Raw genomic sequence first — 18,881 nt, 5'->3', positions numbered from 1 at the left:
AATGCAATACTTTTTTTAATCCATGGCTACTTGAATACTTTGCAGTAGCATAGGTTGCTCCTGCCAGAGGAAGAAAAGATGTTGCTTTCATTATTGCATTTGTCCTTGGTTTTTACATACCCCTTGGCAGAAGAAACATTTTTTTTTTGGCAGCCAGGCAGGATGCTAAGTCAAGAAAATGCTGTGGCTGAAAATAATCGGTATAATTTTATGGTCGTTTCCAGCTGGAGTGATTCTCCAATCTGGTTCCCCATGTGCCTCCCCAAATGTGGTGAAGAAGTGTTTCGGTATCAGGCTTATGCTTGCTTAAAATGCTTGTTGAGCTATACCCTTACAGTGAATTTGCTACTGAAAGAAGAGTATTCTGGAGTTAATAGTTGTTCATGTTCTTGAATCTGAGATTGCTGAATTTCTGTTTAAATTGGAAAAAAGGAAAAGAAAAAAAAAACCAAATGCCACAGGGAACGGTATCGTATAAGCCAAACACATTTGAGTCTTTTGAAGCAGCAAAGACTGATGTTTTTATGAATATTGACAGTGAGACACAAGGGACATGTTGTAAATGATGCAGTCAAGATTAATTTATTAAACACAGAGCCAGGATTTGAGCAGTAACTCTGCTTTTTGTCCACTGATCTTATCTGTGTCTGTCAAGCCACTTAATCTGTCTGCTTTTCTATTTCTTCTGTTGTTTTTAATTACAAAATTCCCTGACTCTGAAACAGTCCATCAAACCTACAGCCCTACACAGTACATAGACTGGATTGTTTTTAAGAATCTACTTATTTTGTAGCCATGTCAATGACTGAAGAATATCAGTGTTATGTATGCTATTTACTGTCACCTTGGTATGTTCAAAACAGGAGACGTGAACTTTTTGCGAGTTATCAGTGTCCTTTTGGGGCAGGTTGAAAGGTGTGGGTTTTTTTTTCCCCACTTTCATCTCAGATTCTAAAGTTGTGGTTTGTCCTGGTCGTTTTCCTCATCTATTAACCACTTTTTTGAAGCTTTATGTTTGTCCATAGGCATTCAGTGATTTTGACAGACTTACCATGTGCTTAGTGAAATGATGAGAAGATTGTTTTTTCTTTTATCTATGAAAAGTTTTTATACAATAGATGATGTCTGTTAACTGTGCTGCTGTTGATTGTTGCCATACATGCTGTTCTACTGTTAACTCACCTCAATTTCAACTTTGGACAGAAGTTGTGTTACGTTTTTTCTTCTAATTGTTTAAGATCTGCGGGTGGAGTGTTTGCTTAGTGGCATGAGTGGTGAGAGGAAAAGAACTCTTTTGCTGACATCCTCTATCTTTTTTTTTAATCCTGTTCCCATGCGAAACTAAACTCTGTCTTCCCCCACTGCACCTCTGGAATTCCCAAAAGCCATGAACAGGCCTAGTTTAGTACCTGAAGACTCCATCAGCTCAGTCATACCAATCTGGGCTCCCAAAGAAACCCCTCAACAGCTGGAGTACTGGTTCTTCTGGTGGTTATGGTTCACAGGGGAAAGACAGGTTGGATGGGGGAGGGCATCACAGCAGTGTTTTTCCTTGAAAGCTGTTTTTAATTGGAGTCACCGACAGCTTATGAAATACTTGTGAACAAAAATGTTTGTCAAGAATTTCAAATGAAGTGCTGTGTTGAGTACCAGAGGGCTCCAGAGGATTTTTAAATCAAAAGATCTAAAAATTGAGCATTTGTTATAGATATAGTCAATTCTACGTTATTCAGAGTAATAATTGGGAGAAGGAAAAGATAGCCTAGGCAGAGGGGGAAAATGGTAAAATAAGGGATACACTTGGAATATCCACACATTTTAAAAAAGGTGCATAGCTTTCTGTGGGGGGACAAGGTCAGCCTTACAACAGCAACAGATAGTACGTATGGAGTCTAACAGAAGCCACGCTGTACTTTGGGGAAGCTAGGGGTGTTTTGGTAAAACAACCTGACCCTGCTTAACCCACAATTTACATAATCTTCTCATGTGCATTACAGCGTTAATTGTATTCCAATTTCTCTACCTGCAACCTTAGTTTTAGGCAAAAGTTTCCTAGTGGTATAAGGTGAAAGACACAAATTACAAGAATGGATGCTCCCTGAGTAGTTTTTCATCTTAGAATATTCCGTACTTATGCATGCATAAAATTTTTTATGGAGATTGCAAGATGAGATGTTTTTGTCCTTGTTATAATGAAGTATCATTAAAACAAGGTCTTGCATAAACCAGTCCAAGAACTCTGTGGACTAGCAGGAATTAGCTAAGCTATTTACAGTTTTGGAGTAATGCTTACAAAATAAGGTAAAAAGTACTCTATTTGTAGTGATTATCTTAAATAAAATTAAGAAATCTGTCTGGCATGCCAGAAACATTGCCAGTGAACTGTTAAGGAGTGCTGATGGCTTTTTTTTTGGGGGGGGGAGATGATCTGTGTTAATCTGACTACAAGATCAGAGATGTATTGTGATAGTTTTACTCAATTACAAGTTTTGTGGATACTTGCTGAATATTTGTAGCTGTAAATATGCTGTCTGTGGCACAGATGCTGATTAAAAAGAAAAATCTAGTAATGCTAAAAATGTTGGAAAATCGCTCTTTTAATTAAATGAGTAATCTTAGTGTCCAAGGCTGGCTTTTACATTTTCAGAATGAAGCTCAGCTGACAAAAGTAATGAGTAGGTGTAAACATTTGCTTGTGTGTGTATTAAGACCATGAAGTTTTGGATTAAAACTTTTTTCCTATGTGGTCTTTGTCTTAAATTATTGAAGTGCCTTTGACTATTTGCTCAAACTATTGAAAGACTTTTAGGGGACAGAAACTGGAAGAATCAGTCCTGAGCTGAGTGTTAAAAACCGGAGATGCTGTGTATGTGGTGGAAGGGGGCCCAGCTGTAGTGCAGGTTGATCCAGTGCTTCCTGGGGTGCCAGATTTAAATGCATATTGAGGTTGAACGTAAGACATATAGAGCACGTGCTGAGTCTTTCTAGCACTTCTGAGAATCACAGACCGCCTGTCCTGAGTCGTGCTGGGAGTCCAGCCATTTCGGGTTAACGGCAGGTGAGCGTTTCAGGCTTGCTGCGATGCACGGTGCCCTGGCACAGTTGGAAAGGGAGGAAGGGAGCAGCTGGAAGTGATCTGTGGCTGCTATCAGAGTGATTTGTTTGGCCTGCAGTGTGCTGCCGAGTGCTTCTGGGGATGATGCTGCAGGCTGATCTAGTTGCCCAAAGGTTTAGCATTCCTAACTCACAGCATAACAGAGAATTTTGTCTGAAGCCCTGCTTTCCCACTGAACTGCCCCTGGGAAAGACTTTGATTCTCATATGCTTTTAACCAGACTGCTCCTGAGAAACCTGCAGGTGGAACACCAAATAAAACTGAAATGTTTGAGAATATGCTGGGGGAAGGTATTTAATCTCTAAATCTTAATGCTGGACAAGCAGTTTGGATATATTCTGTATCAGAAAGAACATTAGGAGTTAGATTCAGAAATGGATTAAATCAAACGCGTAACTAGAAGATACAAACTTTCTAGGAGAGGAAAAATAAGAGACTTCTGGCAAAACAAACGGACAGGTATGAATGTTTTGAATCTTTATCTTTTTATGTATAAGGTCAATAAGCCTGAGCACAGTACATTAAAATCCTTCAATATCCTAATAAGCATACAGTTATAATGAGTATGGAAATCAATTCTTCACAAAGATTTTTGGGAGGTGCCTTCTTCTTTCTCCAGAGAATAACAGAACAAAAAGTTTAATCTCAAATGGTTATCTTCCTATATTTGGAAGATATTGAGTAAATAGAAGAATTGATAAGTTCTGTCGCCAGAGGCAGAAATTCTTCTCTCTAGCCTTCCAGCCTGCAGGGCTTTTTACTCAGTACAAGAATATATGGTGCATGTTGTCAAGGGCTGGGGATAAACCAGAGACAGAAGCAGAACTGGTGCTTTGCTGCCAGTGGCATCTTTACATGAAGGAGAAAATTGACTGGGGAGTTTGGAAAAGTTAGTTGAAAGATTGATGCTTGGAGTTTGAGAAGAAGAACAACTCCATTTGTAGGTCAGTACTTAAAGCTATAAGAAGATCAGGTTGATACAAATAATGTGTACTTTGTACAAATGATGTGTACACTGCCTTTGTAAAGATTAAGGGGTTTTAACCCTCCAATTCTCCAGCAAACCTTAATTATATTAATTATACTGTTTTCATGATACTGAGATTAAATCTTTCCTATAATGTTCACTGTTGGAGCTTTCTCATGGCTTATTTTTTTGAAACATGTTTGGGAGAAAGGGGATTAACTTCATAAAAACATGGACAGGCTCATCTGCTGTTCCCGCACTGTTGTGGTCTGCAAACATGCATAGGTGACATCCTAGCAACTGGGTAGTTGTAAATCCTGAATAGGTGTCCCTAGCTTCTCCAGGGGGGTAAACAGGGTCTTTCTGAGGCAACTGGTATGAATGTGAATGGTAACCCTCCGAATGAATTGACAAAAAACAGGAAGGGAGGGGTTTGCCCTTCAGTAGCTACTGAAGGCGATAGCTCCTGTTATTTGTTGTTAATAAGCAATATTTACATGCTCATTTGAAGAAATCGGACAGAAGAGTACAGCTGCAAAGACACAAGGGGTGGTAACTCCCATGAATGAGAAGTCTATCTCTTTTTTTTGGAGTTCATCTTACATAGGGACTTCCTTTTCTTCACAAAGAAAAGAAATAAAAAGGAGGAAAAAGTCCTTTTCTGATAAGCATTTTAGTTAGTAAATTCACCAGGTGGGCTTTTTGTGGGTTTGTTTGGTTTGGGGTTTTGGTGGTTTTGTTGTTTGGGTTTTTTTTCAAGTTTTCGAAGTTCGAAGTGCTTTGCTGTGATTAAAAACCTAATAAAAACCTGACAAAGTGAGCCATTCGGCGGTGCCTGCCCAGCACAAGGGTGCCATCCCCAACCTGTGGTGCTTCACCAGTGCTGGTCTGTACTGGCTGCGGCTGGTACTGAAAATGGCTTTTACATCAGGCAGGCAAGGTGTGGAGCACCGAGTTGCTGGCTTATGCTTTTGAATGCGTGTCCCTGAAATAACCGTCACCTCTCAGACCAGAAGAGGGTATAAATGCTGCCTCTCTGGTTTTAGGCAGTGACTGAGATGCCTGAGCCAAGGTAAATGTCTCCGTATCACTTCATTCCGGTGATGAAGGGACAAACCAGCCTGCCGAGGCTTTACCCAGCCTTGCTACTGAGCTACCGGGGTTAAGTCCAGCCTTTGTAACACCTACTCAGCCAGCAATTGCAGTTATTAAGAGCAGCATGAGATGCCATTAGGACATGGTTGGGAGCATCCCCTCCGTTCAGGGGTGGGGAGGGGCATGATTCATGCCAAAGCAATCAAAAAATGCTTTCATCTCATTCCAAAGTGTGGCAAAACCACTAGATGACCTGCCCTATATAAATGATACATTTTATTTAAGTTTCCCCGTTTGGTTGTTGATTCTCCTGCTGTGAGATGTTTGCTGTTGCTTCCTAGAGAGTATAGCAAACTGTAAATCATGTAGTCGGGTTTTACAGAATTACAAACCCAGGAGTTTAATTTGTGCCCTGAAGGGAGGACCAGTCACTGGCTGGACTTGCTTGTGAGTGGAGTCGTTAGTAGTTCATCGGTAACCATGAAGCAGCTTGAAAATATTTGTCCTCTGAGAGTAATCTGAGCTCTTGCTGCAATCAAAAGAAATTGGGGGGGGGTTTTTGGGGGGGGGGGAGGGGAAGCAAGGGGCAGCAGCAGGATAAAAATGTCATTTAAATTGAATGTTACCATTAGAAAGTTACGGTAGTTTTTCACCAGAAAATGAAATAAAAGTGTATCTTTGCTATGTCTTTCGAAAACACTGGAGATCACAGTTTTATTGAATACAAAGAAATTAATTTTGATTCATAAAAATGGACTGGTTATAAAGCAATAGTATTTTTGGTTGCCGTTTGTTTAAATATAAGGAGGAAGGACTTTTGTAAGGCTTTAAGAAAGGATTTGAATTTAACATCAAAGCAGGCATGAAACTTTTGCTGACTCGCACCGAATACAGTCCCCAATGGTTTAAGTCATATGCAAACTACTGCATAATTAATTCCATGTTGACAGCCTTGGTGATATAAGTCAGAAAACAACCAGCAGCCCTGCAACCCTTTCCGCAGCTGCTCCAACGCTATTCTTCAGGGACTTTCTCCCACGTTAGTCAGTCTGGGTCCACTTGATCTTTGAGTCCTTTACTGAGATTACCTAAATGGTGAACCCGCTTTTGAACTATAGTAAGTTTGGGTTGTTGGTATTCTGAGAATAGTACATGTGGTAATTCCAGGCTGGAGTTGACGTGCTCCATTGCCTGTCCCTGGGAGAGAATTTGGCTGAGATAACTGGTTAATTACAGTTTTAGGAGATTACTTACTGAGGAATTGAAAAGGATCCAAAAATGTTCTGCCGAATAAGGGGAGATTTTCCTCTAGTTTTAGACCAGGTGCAGAAAGCTTCATGCAAAAGAAAAGATTTTTCTAGTTTTGCTGTTGCAAATGCTGAATTGATTTCACCATGTGTTAGTGTATCTTACTGTTTAAGCAGAAGATATCCTGAGAGAAATTATCAACAGTTCAATGCCTGGCTCTTTCAAGAAAGAGGCTACAGACTCAAATAGTGGAAGAAATGTGAGGTTCTAGATGTGGGCAATTTGCATTAAGGCTTCTCTTAGGAGAGTATTGTTTAATAAGTCGGCTACTGCCCAAGAAGTACTTTTTCTTGCAGTCAACAGAAGAAAATTTCCCTCAACAAGTTTGATGAAGTCTACATCTTGGCATTTTCATTACACAATGCTTTGTAGATGTTGTGTATATGTGAAGTTGCCTGCTGGTCTAATTGCCTTCCATTCTCCCTGTCTGCCCCAATACTTGGAAATCAGTAACTGTGGGAGAACTTGCTTAGGCAGATTCAGTTTACAGACTTTTCTGAGATATTGCTTTGAGCTCTGAAATGTCATGTGGGATTTAACTAACGCATTGAGTGATGCTTGATTGCAATGATTACGATTGCAAAGTTGAATATAAAATATTTGAAGATCGGGATAGAGGAAGGTGGCAAAAATTATGCATGCTGCTTTACTTACATGGATATTACTTGATGATTAAATCAGATTATTTCTGAGAATAAGAATTTTGGCTGGTCCAGAATTTTGAGAGGTGGACTAAACCTGCTAATTAGTAGGTTACTAAAAAATATGCTTAGAGAGTGTGCCCATTTCTCAAGTTGTGAATGTATAAATATTAAAAGATTGCAAGATGATAGCATTATGGAAATAGAAAAATCCGTAAACTGCTTGCAGGTTAGGCATAGATCCTTTCTGCATTTCTATGCATTGAAAAATTTCAACACCATGACTTGTACTCTGACCTACTAATTTATTAATGTATGTTTATTACATTTAGGCATTTCAGGTATTACTGTTCAGCTTTTCTTTTGGTGTATTACTATAAAGGAGCTCATAGCATGAAAAATGTATGTTGTGTAGAAACTGCCCAGTGCTATTTACATGCCTTCTCTTTAAAAACAACTGTTTAATTTTTTAGATTATCACTGTAAAAATGATGTTAACTTGGGGCGAGAGCTAAGTTTTTTCATAAATTATATATAAGCATATGCAGTGGCTTTTTGCACCTACAAGTGAGTTTTATGAACTTACTTTTGTAAATGTGTTATCTTAGTACTCTTTCTTAAAGCTGCGTGCCCCAGACTCTTTCCTGGAAGTTGTTAAAAGCACTTGCTAATGGAATGCTATATCCTAATTTAATATGGTTTGCTACTTGCTTCAAAATTGGTAAATTGCCTAGATATCAAACAGTAGTAAATTTGTAAGTAATTTGCTATGCTTTGCTCTGAAAATTAGTTATAGCAATTGTACTAGCTATATTTCCAGTTCTGTTGAACTTGAGTAAGGAAAGCCTAAAAGGGACAATGATGCAGTAACTTTTTAACATGCTGTGTTGTGCAAGGCGATGTTGTCATTTTCCAAAAAAGGAGATTATGCAGGTCCTTTAAGGATATTATGTGTGCTTTTTGTGGGGTGTAAATGTGCCTGCTAAGTACTAAATCCTTTTATATTTTCAGAAAAAAGCTAAAGGCCAGCTCCTGTTTGAACAGATCATGTATCATCTGGACCTTATAGAAAGCGACTACTTTGGATTAAGGTTCATGGATTCAGCACAAGTGGCGGTGAGTAGCAGTGCCTTTTTTTTTTTTTTTTTTTTTCTTTCCAGCAACAGTCTGAAAGTTAAATCTTAATATTGACAAAAATGCTTTAAGAAAGCTGCCTTTTTTCAGTTAATTTCTGTGCAGAAGCTCTGGGGTATGTTAGTTTAAGTGACCCTAAGTTTAATTCCACCTTGAGCACTCTAACATATTACAATGCTGTCATCTCTTCCTTTCTTGTCTTCCACTTGTTCCTGCCACGCATTCTCTTGTCATTAGGCAGGCTGGTAGTAGGACTCCAGAGGCTGGCGCGTCATGTAGAAATTCTTGATGCTGCTGATGCAGAGAGGAAGGGGCAAAACTAGAGTGTATGCTTGGCCCTTTGCCAATGACATCAATTTTCTCATCTGCAAAAATCATCTTGTTAACATCTGCTTGGGAAATAATCCTGGCAAGAGGGGAATGCCTTTGATTTGCTCAAATCAGTTGTGACTCAGACCCGCAACTAGAAATTTTTGGGAGGATGTAAGTGTGTCTGTATGTACCAGACAGTTTGAGTAGAGGGTTCTTGCAAGCCTGAGTTCGTGAAGTCTGTTGTATGCTTGTAAAAATGTGACTGCTTTTGAAAAGAGCAGCAGAGCACTGTTTGTCAGAAGCAACCACAGTTCTTTAACTTGCAGGTTGTGCATTTTTATATAGATACTTTTTACGGCCCTGTACTTAATCCTACCCGCAAAGATAGCTGCAAGTTAAGTGAGGTGTTAGACAAGCAGTGGATTTTTGTCTCTGTCCTGCATCCTTGTAACTTAAACCTGTATTTGCTTACCCCAACATCCCCAGGTAGAATGAGATCTGAGTTTTCATGCTGTGTATGTCAATCTTATTTGTTAGATATGTGACCTAATTGTTTCTGTTTTTCAAGTCCACTTCAGAATTATCTCATGATTAGGATGGCAGAGTGGAAGCACAGACAGTTGCTACTGAGCTAAATACCTGAATTGTTCGAGGCCAGCACACAAAATGCAGGCAATGACATATATTCCTTCACTTCTGTGAGTGTCTATGTCCAGAACAATTTGAAGGTGACATCTTAAACAGCTTTGTACAATGGCAAAAAACTCCCCAGTCTTGAATCTTTGAAAGAAGGTGATAGTTTTGGACTATACTGTTACCCACCCCAAAGCACACTTACAACCTGATGGCTTCTTTCCAAAATTATTGCAATCGAGTCTTATGCTTAGCTTGTAATTGTAGAGAACATTCTCTTCGGAGAAAATAATTTGTGTTCAGCATCTGAAGCAAACTTCATGGCTAGTGGGATTAGCTGTTGCTGGACTGTAGTTTCCAGTAGTGAAAGTGGTCTTAAACATCTTGCAGAACAGAGATGTTTAACACTAAGGAGAAAAAGACCATTAAAATAATGGAGGGATGTAATTCAAAAAAATGCATACCTCCTACCAACAGGAATTAGAAAACAGCCCTTTGCATACCATTTCATATTTATAAAAATCATGTTAGCCGTATTAAGCCTGTGCGGTCTAGGTTGTTGAGTATCGATAGTGAATGACTCCATTGCATTTATCTTTTTGCTTCAGGAAAAAAATAATCTGTACATTTTAGGTATCCTAGCTCAGTTTCTGCCTTATGGCCTCTAAAGTATTTCCATACGCCTCTAGGATCTCATAAGAGTTCACAGTGGGTTAGTTATAACTGGTGAAACTATCTCCATGGTAAGCTTTTTTTCTCTTACTGTTCTGTTAGCAAGTAACATTTGCTAAACATTTCATTTTGAAACAGGGAAATAAGGGTTAATCTTTTCTGCCTCAGCAATGGCTCATAGCTTCCTTTTGTCCAGAAAATTGTAACTTCCAGTCCAGACAGCACCTGATTGAGTATTTGATACTGTACAATCTACCAGGTAGAAGCAATTTCAAACTTACTTTGCTTCCTTTTCTTAATTATGTGTGACTGAAAAGAGGCAGAGTAGAGATAACAATCTGTTTAAACTGGACTTTAATGATGCACTCTCTACAATGAAGCAGAAAAGATTGCATTTTGCCAGAAGACCTGAACACAGCAGCCAGAGATAGTTGCTTTAAGAACTGTTGTGATGGCAGCCGTTCTTTCAGGAGGAGCTGGCACATTCTAGCAGAAACTCTATCTGCAGCTGGAAACAAAGACAGACTAATCAAGTGACTTGTCAAAGATTATTCAGGAGACCTGTTAAATAAACAGTGTAAGACTCCAGTCACTTACTGTGGACAGAATTGTCTCCTGACTCTGAAGGAGATAATCTTTCTGCTACCCAATTTAAATCTAAGTATATTGCCTTGCTAGGTAGTTGCACCTGGTGATATAAATATATACACACACACACACACAGGTTGCAAGTATCAAATAACTTGTTCTTCCTAATGGAATTATACAAAACATTGGTTTGTTACTCTGGCAGTTTTGTATAATGTAGTGCTTAATGTTGAAGATTATTTGTATAGCATTGCCCTAAGTGTGTACCCGTTAATTCCATAAAGTATGGGACCAGTTGTAGCCTCACAGTCTTACTAAGTAAACCTCATTTACCCTACCTTCTTGAAATGTTGCTGGGTTTAGTTTTGGGTTTGTTTTTTTTTTAAATTTCTGAAGCAGCAAACTGTTTTAGTAAGGACTTCCAGTACACTATGCAGTCTGTTGTTAATACTGCTTTTTGTTTAGCAAAATTTATCGCTGGATTTCAGCAGTAGACTGTGCTGAGCAAACTCTCATCAAAATGTAAACTTTTTGCCAGGTCCACTTGAATTCCATTTTAATCACTTGGAATAAATCTTAAGTTTCCTGACGTCTCTGTGTGTCCATGCATGTGTTGGTTTTGGGGGTTTTTTGGTTTGTTTGTTTTCTCCCCCTCCATTTAAAAGCAGTTCTGTTTCCCTCCTTGCACACCCTTACCATTCAGACAGAGCTCCTGTAGGCAGCCAAGCAGAGTAAAATGCTATCAGTGCCTGTCGCAGGCCTCTCAGTTGCCTTTCCATGGAATGTGGAGGAGATGAGAGAAAACAGGAGGGAGATGAAACAGGCGTGTACAGCCAGTCCTGGAGTCTAGAAATGGCTCGCTCTGCCATTCTTGTCTCTAAATCACCTGCAAACCTCCAAGTGGGTAGTTTCTATATTTTTATGGTGGAGGAAGGAGTAAGTAAATTGTCTCTTATACCAAGTGAGTTTATGGAATAGGAAGAGAGATTGTATAATTTTCTTAAAGAAACAAAAAAAATTTGCTCAACTCCATTTTGCTGGTAGTGTAAGCAAAGTTGACATAAATATTTGCTTCGTTCTTCCTTAAGTTTCCTGCTTTATTTAAAAAATATACTAGATACATTTCCGATAGCTTTCTGTAGCTATTTTGTTTGAATAGGTAATGAGGGCATTTTCAGCTGTGTGCACAGCAGCAGTAGATGGTTCACTTGTTCTGATCTGCAGCTAATACATCAATTACTGCATATCCTGGCTGCGTTACACGCTGACTTTACACACTCTCTGCAGAAGGCAGGGCGGCTCTGAAGACAGGAATGTGTTTGCACTTGGCATTGCAACCTGAAAATACCGGTTCTTTCTCATACCCCTGTTGCTTTTCTTTCCTCCATGGGGCCCGCTGTGAACTTCATGACACATAGTTTAACGAAAGGAGCATTGCTAAGTTTATAATTCATCTGTATTAGTTGCAAAGTGACATTTGGAATCAATCAGATGAGGTGCTGTTACCTGGGCATTGTGAACCATGTGGGACGTGGTGTGCTCGGTAGTTTGCTCCGTCTGTTGAGTCAATGCAATCATTTTGAATAGGGTGCTGTGTTTACTGTTTAACCGAGTCACTTCTGGAGCAGGGAGCTGTTCGCTATGCAGGGCACTGGCAAGTAGGTCTCTACCGCTAGCTGTATGTTAGCTTTCCAGCTTTATCTTTGATTTCCGATATAAACTCTTCAGCAGTGGGAGTGTATACAATTATTTTAGGGAGCATAGCGTATATGTGAGATACGTCTTTCAATGTGCCATCTATACCTTATGTTTTACATGCTGTTGTACACAGTATAAATGAAGCCATTATTTTGGCTTCAGGTCTAGTATATAGCTTATAATTAGCATTATTACGTGAGGCAGTAACTTCTGTCTTCCTGTGTGACAGCTGCTAAAATGTCACCTGTGAATAGATTTTGGAGAATTAGGTAGAGCTGACCCTTGTGTTCAGACATAGCCAGCTTTGCTGTTACTATGCCTGAGTCATCCAAAGAAAATGCCTGAAAGCTAACTATTTATTTTGTCTCTCCCTTTCCATCCCAAGTAAACATCTCACACAACTGAGTGCCAGTCTCCAGCTATGATTTATGCCTCTCTGGCACATTGTCACTGGCTGACCTACTAATGTGTGAATTAAGTGTTTGTTTGGACAGGATGAAAATTTTAGTAATTAAAGTTGTTTATCAGTACATTCTTTTTAAAGTAAATAATGCTTTGTTGAAGATTGGCTTTACATAAGGTATTACAGGATGTTTCTGTTGTTCAAAACTGACATTTTGCATTACAAACTTTGAGTGAAAGGATCTTTGATGAGCACTGAGAGCGCTGTGGATTGTGAAAGATTTGGATTAGATTGTTTTAACAAACTACTTGTTATTCCAAGATGGTCTTTACTAACAAGTAGGGTTTGGGGTTTTTTTTCCTTTTCTGTTCTTTCTGTGAGATTTCTTTATTGATAATTCAATGAAAGTAATTTATTTTTCAGCATTGGTTGGACAACACAAAAAGCATTAAAAAGCAAGTTAAAAGTAAGTCTCCTTTCTGTTTTCCTTTGGGACCTCATATTGAACACACAGAAGGCACAGAGAGTTGAAATGGGTGGTGGGGGGCAGTGTCCTGTCAGGGGTGACAAGACCCGGTGACAAAAACCCAGCATGGTGCTGCTGATTGTTTAATGACCTCTTCCCTCTGCAGCTCGTATTACTTTAGTCTAATGTCCTTAATTGAACATGTTATAGGCTCATTAATTATAGTTTAAATGGAGTCAAGGCAGCTGAATATATTTTAGTGTTATAGGTCATTATCCTGACTATAGGAAAACTTGTATCAGAGCCTCCATCCCTTGGGGCAGTCTTGAATGCCCGAATCTGTGTTCAGTCTACCAAGTCCTTGCCTGCTGCACAAGGGTTTAGTGTGGCCTGGTTGTTTCAGCGGTGCGTGCTTGGGTAAGCTGTGACATCGGCTGATTTTTGTTTAGCAGCTTCCTTGCTTTGCACTGTGGGAAGTCTTCAGGGATTTGTGGTGCTGTGTTAATACAACAGAGGGTTTGGAAGCACTGAGAGAGAGAAAATTCCTCCTGTCAAATGCAAGAATCAGCAGAGCGCTGCACATTTTTAAAGTACTGTTAATCCATCCTTTTGCTGAATTAACTCTTTGGTTTCCAGAAAAGATGATTCTTCCACAGAAGGGTCTGTTAAATGCCCCTAAAATATGTCTAAACTTCTGTGGAATAAAGGGGCCTGAGCTGTCAGCAAGGCGTACTTCCCAGAGCCCTGGGAAGGCATTAGAGACCAATAGAGTGCCTTGGGGTTTGGTCAACCACAGAGCCAAGATGCACAGCTTTCATGGTGATGGATAGAGTCCTTAAATATAGGGATTAACCTAGATTTGTGTGCTCTTGGCAGGACATATCAACCTAATGTGATATGACTGTTGGATTGACTTGTAACATGGAAAACTATTTTGTGCATATATTTAATGTCCTTTCACCGTGATGTTTTTCATGCAATTCCTGCCTTAAGACCTTGTGGGTGGGACAGAGCCAATTTCAGTCAAGTTTTGCGATGTGATTCTGTGTAATAAAAAAATAAGATGTCTCATCCAGTAACTGTTACCACTGTCATGAATGAATTCTACTTTGCAGTTGGCCCGCCGTATTGTCTGCATTTTCGCGTAAAGTTTTACTCATCAGAGCCCAACAATCTACGTGAAGAGCTAACAAGGTAAGAGGGATTTTGTGTGTGAGAGAGGTACCAGGAAAATGTGTTTTGTGTTATTTATTTAAACGGTTGTATGATGTTTTGGAGAATTCCTTAGAGCTGCTTTCTTACTTGGCTTTCTGTAAATATTTCTAATGTAGCTGTCGTGAAATAAATGAGCTCTAATACAAAGAGATCTATATATTTACTACATTACTTGATGCACCATTTTTCATTAGGCAGTTCTGGCAACTGATCTGAGTAGCTTATACACAATGGACAGAGGTTTTTACTGAAGAGAACAGACATAATTCCTCTTTCTTTATTCTTCTCATTCCTCTTTCTTTATTCTTCTCATTCCTCTTTCTTTATTCTTCTCATTCCTTTCTTTATTCTTCTTAAGCTGCATTTAGCATCAATGTATGCAGTCATCCTGTCTCTTTAGGCAGAAAGCATTGACTTGCAAGTTAGAGCTTCTTTTTGGCACAAATAAGTTAACGTTTCATTACTTCTGTGGTTTTTGCAGAGCTTATGGAAAGGGAAAATAGTATTTTACTACCACGTTGAGCTGTGAGTTGACAGTACTATATGTGTAGAATTATAGTATCAGGTGAGCATTTCACATATCTGTTCATAATGCTGCATTTCATGTTGGACTGAGACATAGTTGGGGTGCTTTGAAAGAGAACACAACTTACCATCTGTCAGCAGTATAAATCTGTTGTAAAAGACGATGTTTCTTTGCGTTGTCACCACTGCTGATGATCCATTTCGGAGAGAAAATGAAGTTACATTTTCTTGATAGCTGTAGATGCTTCATACACTCAGCCATTTGTAAGACCATGAAGTGCATTTGTTTGTTGTTCAGGTTTATGTCTGTCTGAATCTTCGATCTGCACTTTAGCCAAATCCCTAGGAGGGCTACCATGAAGATTACAGTAGCATTACCCCTTACAGCCATATGTACCCTGTGCAGCTTCGTACTTACATCTGGTAACATAACGTTATAACTGCTCTTCTTTAATGCTTTCCTGCCAATCTGGGAAGACTGTTTTGCCTCCCCATTTATGTTCCTGAATAAACATTTAACTGTCTTTAAAAATAGCAGCCATAGACAAAATGCAGACCTACATCTGTATCTACCACTATGAAACGTTTTCATCCACCCTGAGTTCTGCCACTCAAACCTTGCTATACAGGTTTTAGCAGAGCAGACCTGAAACCCGAGGGCTTTTAAACCCTGTCTGTCTGCTTAGCTAATCCCCCGGAACAGGAGATCAGCAAGTCTTTCTTCTGTCTCAAGACAATTTTACGCCTTAAAGAAGCAGCGGGAAGGAGAGCTGTACTATGAGTTATAGGTGTTGTCAGCCAGGGCTTTCTGCGAGGGTTCCACCTTTTCTTTGTGCAGCAGGATGTCCAGCTGGAGCCACTTTCCAGTTTCCACAGGTGCAGCTTGCTCATGTCTTCTGCCAGCTTCCTGTCAGATGCCACCAGTCAGAGGTCATATAACACAGCCTAAGCATGGGAAGTATGCTTGAATTGTTTGCAAGTGTTAGGTGACTGATAAGCACAGACTGATCACACCCACTGTACACTGGTGGCCTGTGCTCATTCTTTTGATATCTAGGGTCAGTACCAAACAAATTTATACCCCATGTAGGGCCAGTGTTCAAAAGGCTTTGGATAATAAATGATTTGGCAAAGTATCTGTGGATTTCCAAGGTACCTGTAGGAAAAATGCCTGCATCTGTTATGTGTCTGTTTATGCGAGCATGAGGAGACATAGGCACATGTTCAAACAGGAGCATCATCTTTGGCTTTGTGTGCAAGGCTTTTGTTCATTCAAAATGGATACCATCACAGATGCCAGTTTTAGTTGATGAGACTACTTCTCTTGTTAAAGGAAAGGTGTGTACCACAATGGAGCAAGAGGGTTGCTGATGTTGTACACCAAAGGGATATGAGCTTTGTATTCGATATTTGCCCAATTTCTGAATGAGTACTGAATAAGTAAGGCAGTGAAGGAAAGCTGGCTCTGAAGAGTAAACAAGTTGAAAAGGCTGCAGCCTACTGGTTTTGTCACTGCTTTGAGCTTTCTGGGTTAGATTTTAAATAAGCAATCCGTATTAGGATCACTTACTTTTGAGAGACTTTAAAACATTCACTCTCTTACAAGATTGATATGGCTCTGAATAATGAAGAAAATGTGGAAGAAGATGCAAGTTGTTCTTTGCCCAAGTAGGATCAGAAGAGAAAAAAATACTTGCATAGGTATCCTATTTCTTTTTCCATGCAATACTGTAGTTCAGCTTGTGAAAACTTCTAGATTTGGGTTTACTTCACTTGAAATGTGTGCAAAGCATACAAACGCAACTGATAAAGCCGTGAAAGATCACAGTAAAGTTTCTTCAGTCTTGAAAACCCATGTAAAGAGTAGAAAATGTTTTTATTGGCCAGGCTGTAACTTCCTCCTGTTGGCTGAGTGACACATTAGAACTATTAATCAGTTATTTCTTTTTTAATCCTACAGGTATTTATTTGTTCTGCAGCTGAAACTGGATATTCTTAGTGGAAAGTAAGTATTCCTAATAAACAGCCTTTTAAACAATTACAGCGTGTTTAGCATAGGTTTTATTAAACTTATATTTGGATAACTAATACATTTTTGCTAAGTAACGTAATACTATTTTTTCTCTAAAATATTACTTTTCTATGCATGAACAGCAGCAGAGGAATGCTTAAATAATGTAGTGCTTCTCTCTTGCTAATTTGCTGAAAATCTTCTAATCTTTTTTCACTTTCTTATCCCAAGCACTTCAGTTTCTCACTGTCATGTCTGAGTTGTCTGCTAAATAGTGTCAGCTAAGGTTTTAACAATGCGCTTCTCTTACGGCAGATTGGAATGTCCTTTTGACACAGCCGTCCAGTTGGCAGCTTATAACATGCAAGGTGAGTAGGTATGAGTGGGGAAGGATGAAGTTGCATGAATAGCTTTATTACCTCTTTTAGTCTGTCCTTGTTATATTGAGAAAATATGTTCTGCCCAGACAATAGTGATCCAGTGTGAAATGCAGCTCTTTTTGATTGTAATTTTGCCGAGAGCATGTATAGAAAATTACTTGATTGGTCAGGACACAGAACAAGGAGGTTCTGAACTTAAACAGCTTTGCTCTAAACTTGTTTTCTGAGGTTCTTGTATGCAAACTTGTCCACTTTCACACAGGATACGAGGTCTGCTCCTCATTAATTGCTTTGATGTAGTAACACAGTTCACTTTTTTTTCATTGTGTAGTTTCTGCCATGTGTTTCTTTGTTGTACAAATCGGGTACAAAATTATTTTGGTTTTGCACTCAGTTGAAAAGTCCTGTGTATAAAAACCACCAGCTTTTGACTTCAGCTTATTTGTAGAAACATGTTAGTGCCCCATGTCTCATGCTTGTATGTGAACATTTATAGTCGAACTGCACTTGGTATTTCAGATCCTTCTTCAGCCAAAGGAGGTCACATAATAGTTTTTCTTAGCGATACAGCGCTATGCTTGAGTCATCTGAGACTCTTATTAATGAGTTGCCTTTAATTTTTGATGCCAGCTGAGACTCCAGCACCCATGGATTCTCTGAGAGCTGTGGTCTGACCTTCAGTTGCTTGTATAGGCTGTACATCACTGCTCTTCATGGCCAATGTCTTCTGTTGTTTGGATGAGGGTCTTAATGAATGTGAAGTTTGCTGTGGTTTCAAGCAGGGGAACTCACAAAAGAAAGAGGGGAGGCTTGAAGTTTTAGAAATGTCTGCTAGAGTAGGCTTTTGGGTCCTTATTGGAGTATATAGCTATATGGCCTTATTCAACCCAGTTTATGAGTCTACAAAAAATCCCCGAACCTCTGCTGTAAAGCTGTTGTCCAGTCCTCTTTGATGAAGAGGGAATTTGGAGATGTGCCATGCATTTGTGCTGCACAAATTATCTACACAACATTCATCTTATAAACCAACACACTGTTGTACTTAACTTTGCAGGAGTTCAGTAACAGGACTGAGTCACTGAAATTCTTCCTGTTAAAGATATTTTCCAAAACACGTTTTGTTCTTCAGGCAGGAGCAAATAATGGCCCTGATCACGTGTGGGTATAGAGAGTTGGGATTAAACTGTAAAGATACCTGCCTTTTTGACCTGCTCTTGTGTGTGGAAGGAAAACAGTTAGAATTCTGTAGTTAAAAATATTAGCATTGTTAGAGCCTTAAGATATGGGTTCAGTGGATAAGTTTTTGGAAAAACAAAGTGATCTAATTAGGCCATATTTCCATTGCTTTTTGTGCTGGTCTTTTCTTTCCTCTTCCCACAATGAGGCCCGTAGCAGGGCTTTAATCTTACTGTCTGACAGCTGTGTACTTTTATTTAAATCAGCTGGAACCTAAGCTGGCTTTGACAGCATTCCTTTCAACAGAGGCAGGCGTTTTAGTGGGAGTAAATTATTACAGAACTACAGACTTCCTCAGTCAGCGCTAAAAAAAAAAAAAAAATTAAAAAAATGCTTGCAGTGTTCTGAAATCCAAGAAACAGCGGTTTAGATTGTGTGTAGTTTTTGTACCTATGGAATACTGTGTGTATTTATTTGACTTTTGCAGGTCTTCCCAAAGAAAGTCACTATTTTCTCTTACACAGACACCTGTAGTTTCAGAT

General features: G+C 39.3%; 1 protein-coding gene across 1 annotated transcript in view; it reads left to right on the top strand.

Moving 5' to 3' along the window:
• Positions 1-18,881, top strand: part of LOC104131513 (band 4.1-like protein 5) — a 35,248-nt gene that overhangs the window by 2,199 nt on the left and 14,168 nt on the right. The window contains 5 exon segments of the mRNA XM_035900234.1: positions 8,138-8,242; positions 12,990-13,032; positions 14,148-14,226; positions 16,733-16,777; positions 17,099-17,185. Coding sequence (XP_035756127.1) covers positions 8,138-8,242; positions 12,990-13,032; positions 14,148-14,226; positions 16,733-16,777; positions 17,099-17,185 — 359 coding nt within the window.

The sequence above is a fragment of the Egretta garzetta genome, unplaced genomic scaffold (assembly GCF_000687185.1).
Source record: "Egretta garzetta isolate BGI_Z169 unplaced genomic scaffold, ASM68718v1 scaffold48, whole genome shotgun sequence".
Classification (NCBI taxonomy): Eukaryota; Metazoa; Chordata; class Aves; order Pelecaniformes; family Ardeidae; genus Egretta; species Egretta garzetta.
Note: the sequence above shows the minus strand (reverse complement) of the source record. Positions and strands in the feature narration are given on the sequence as shown.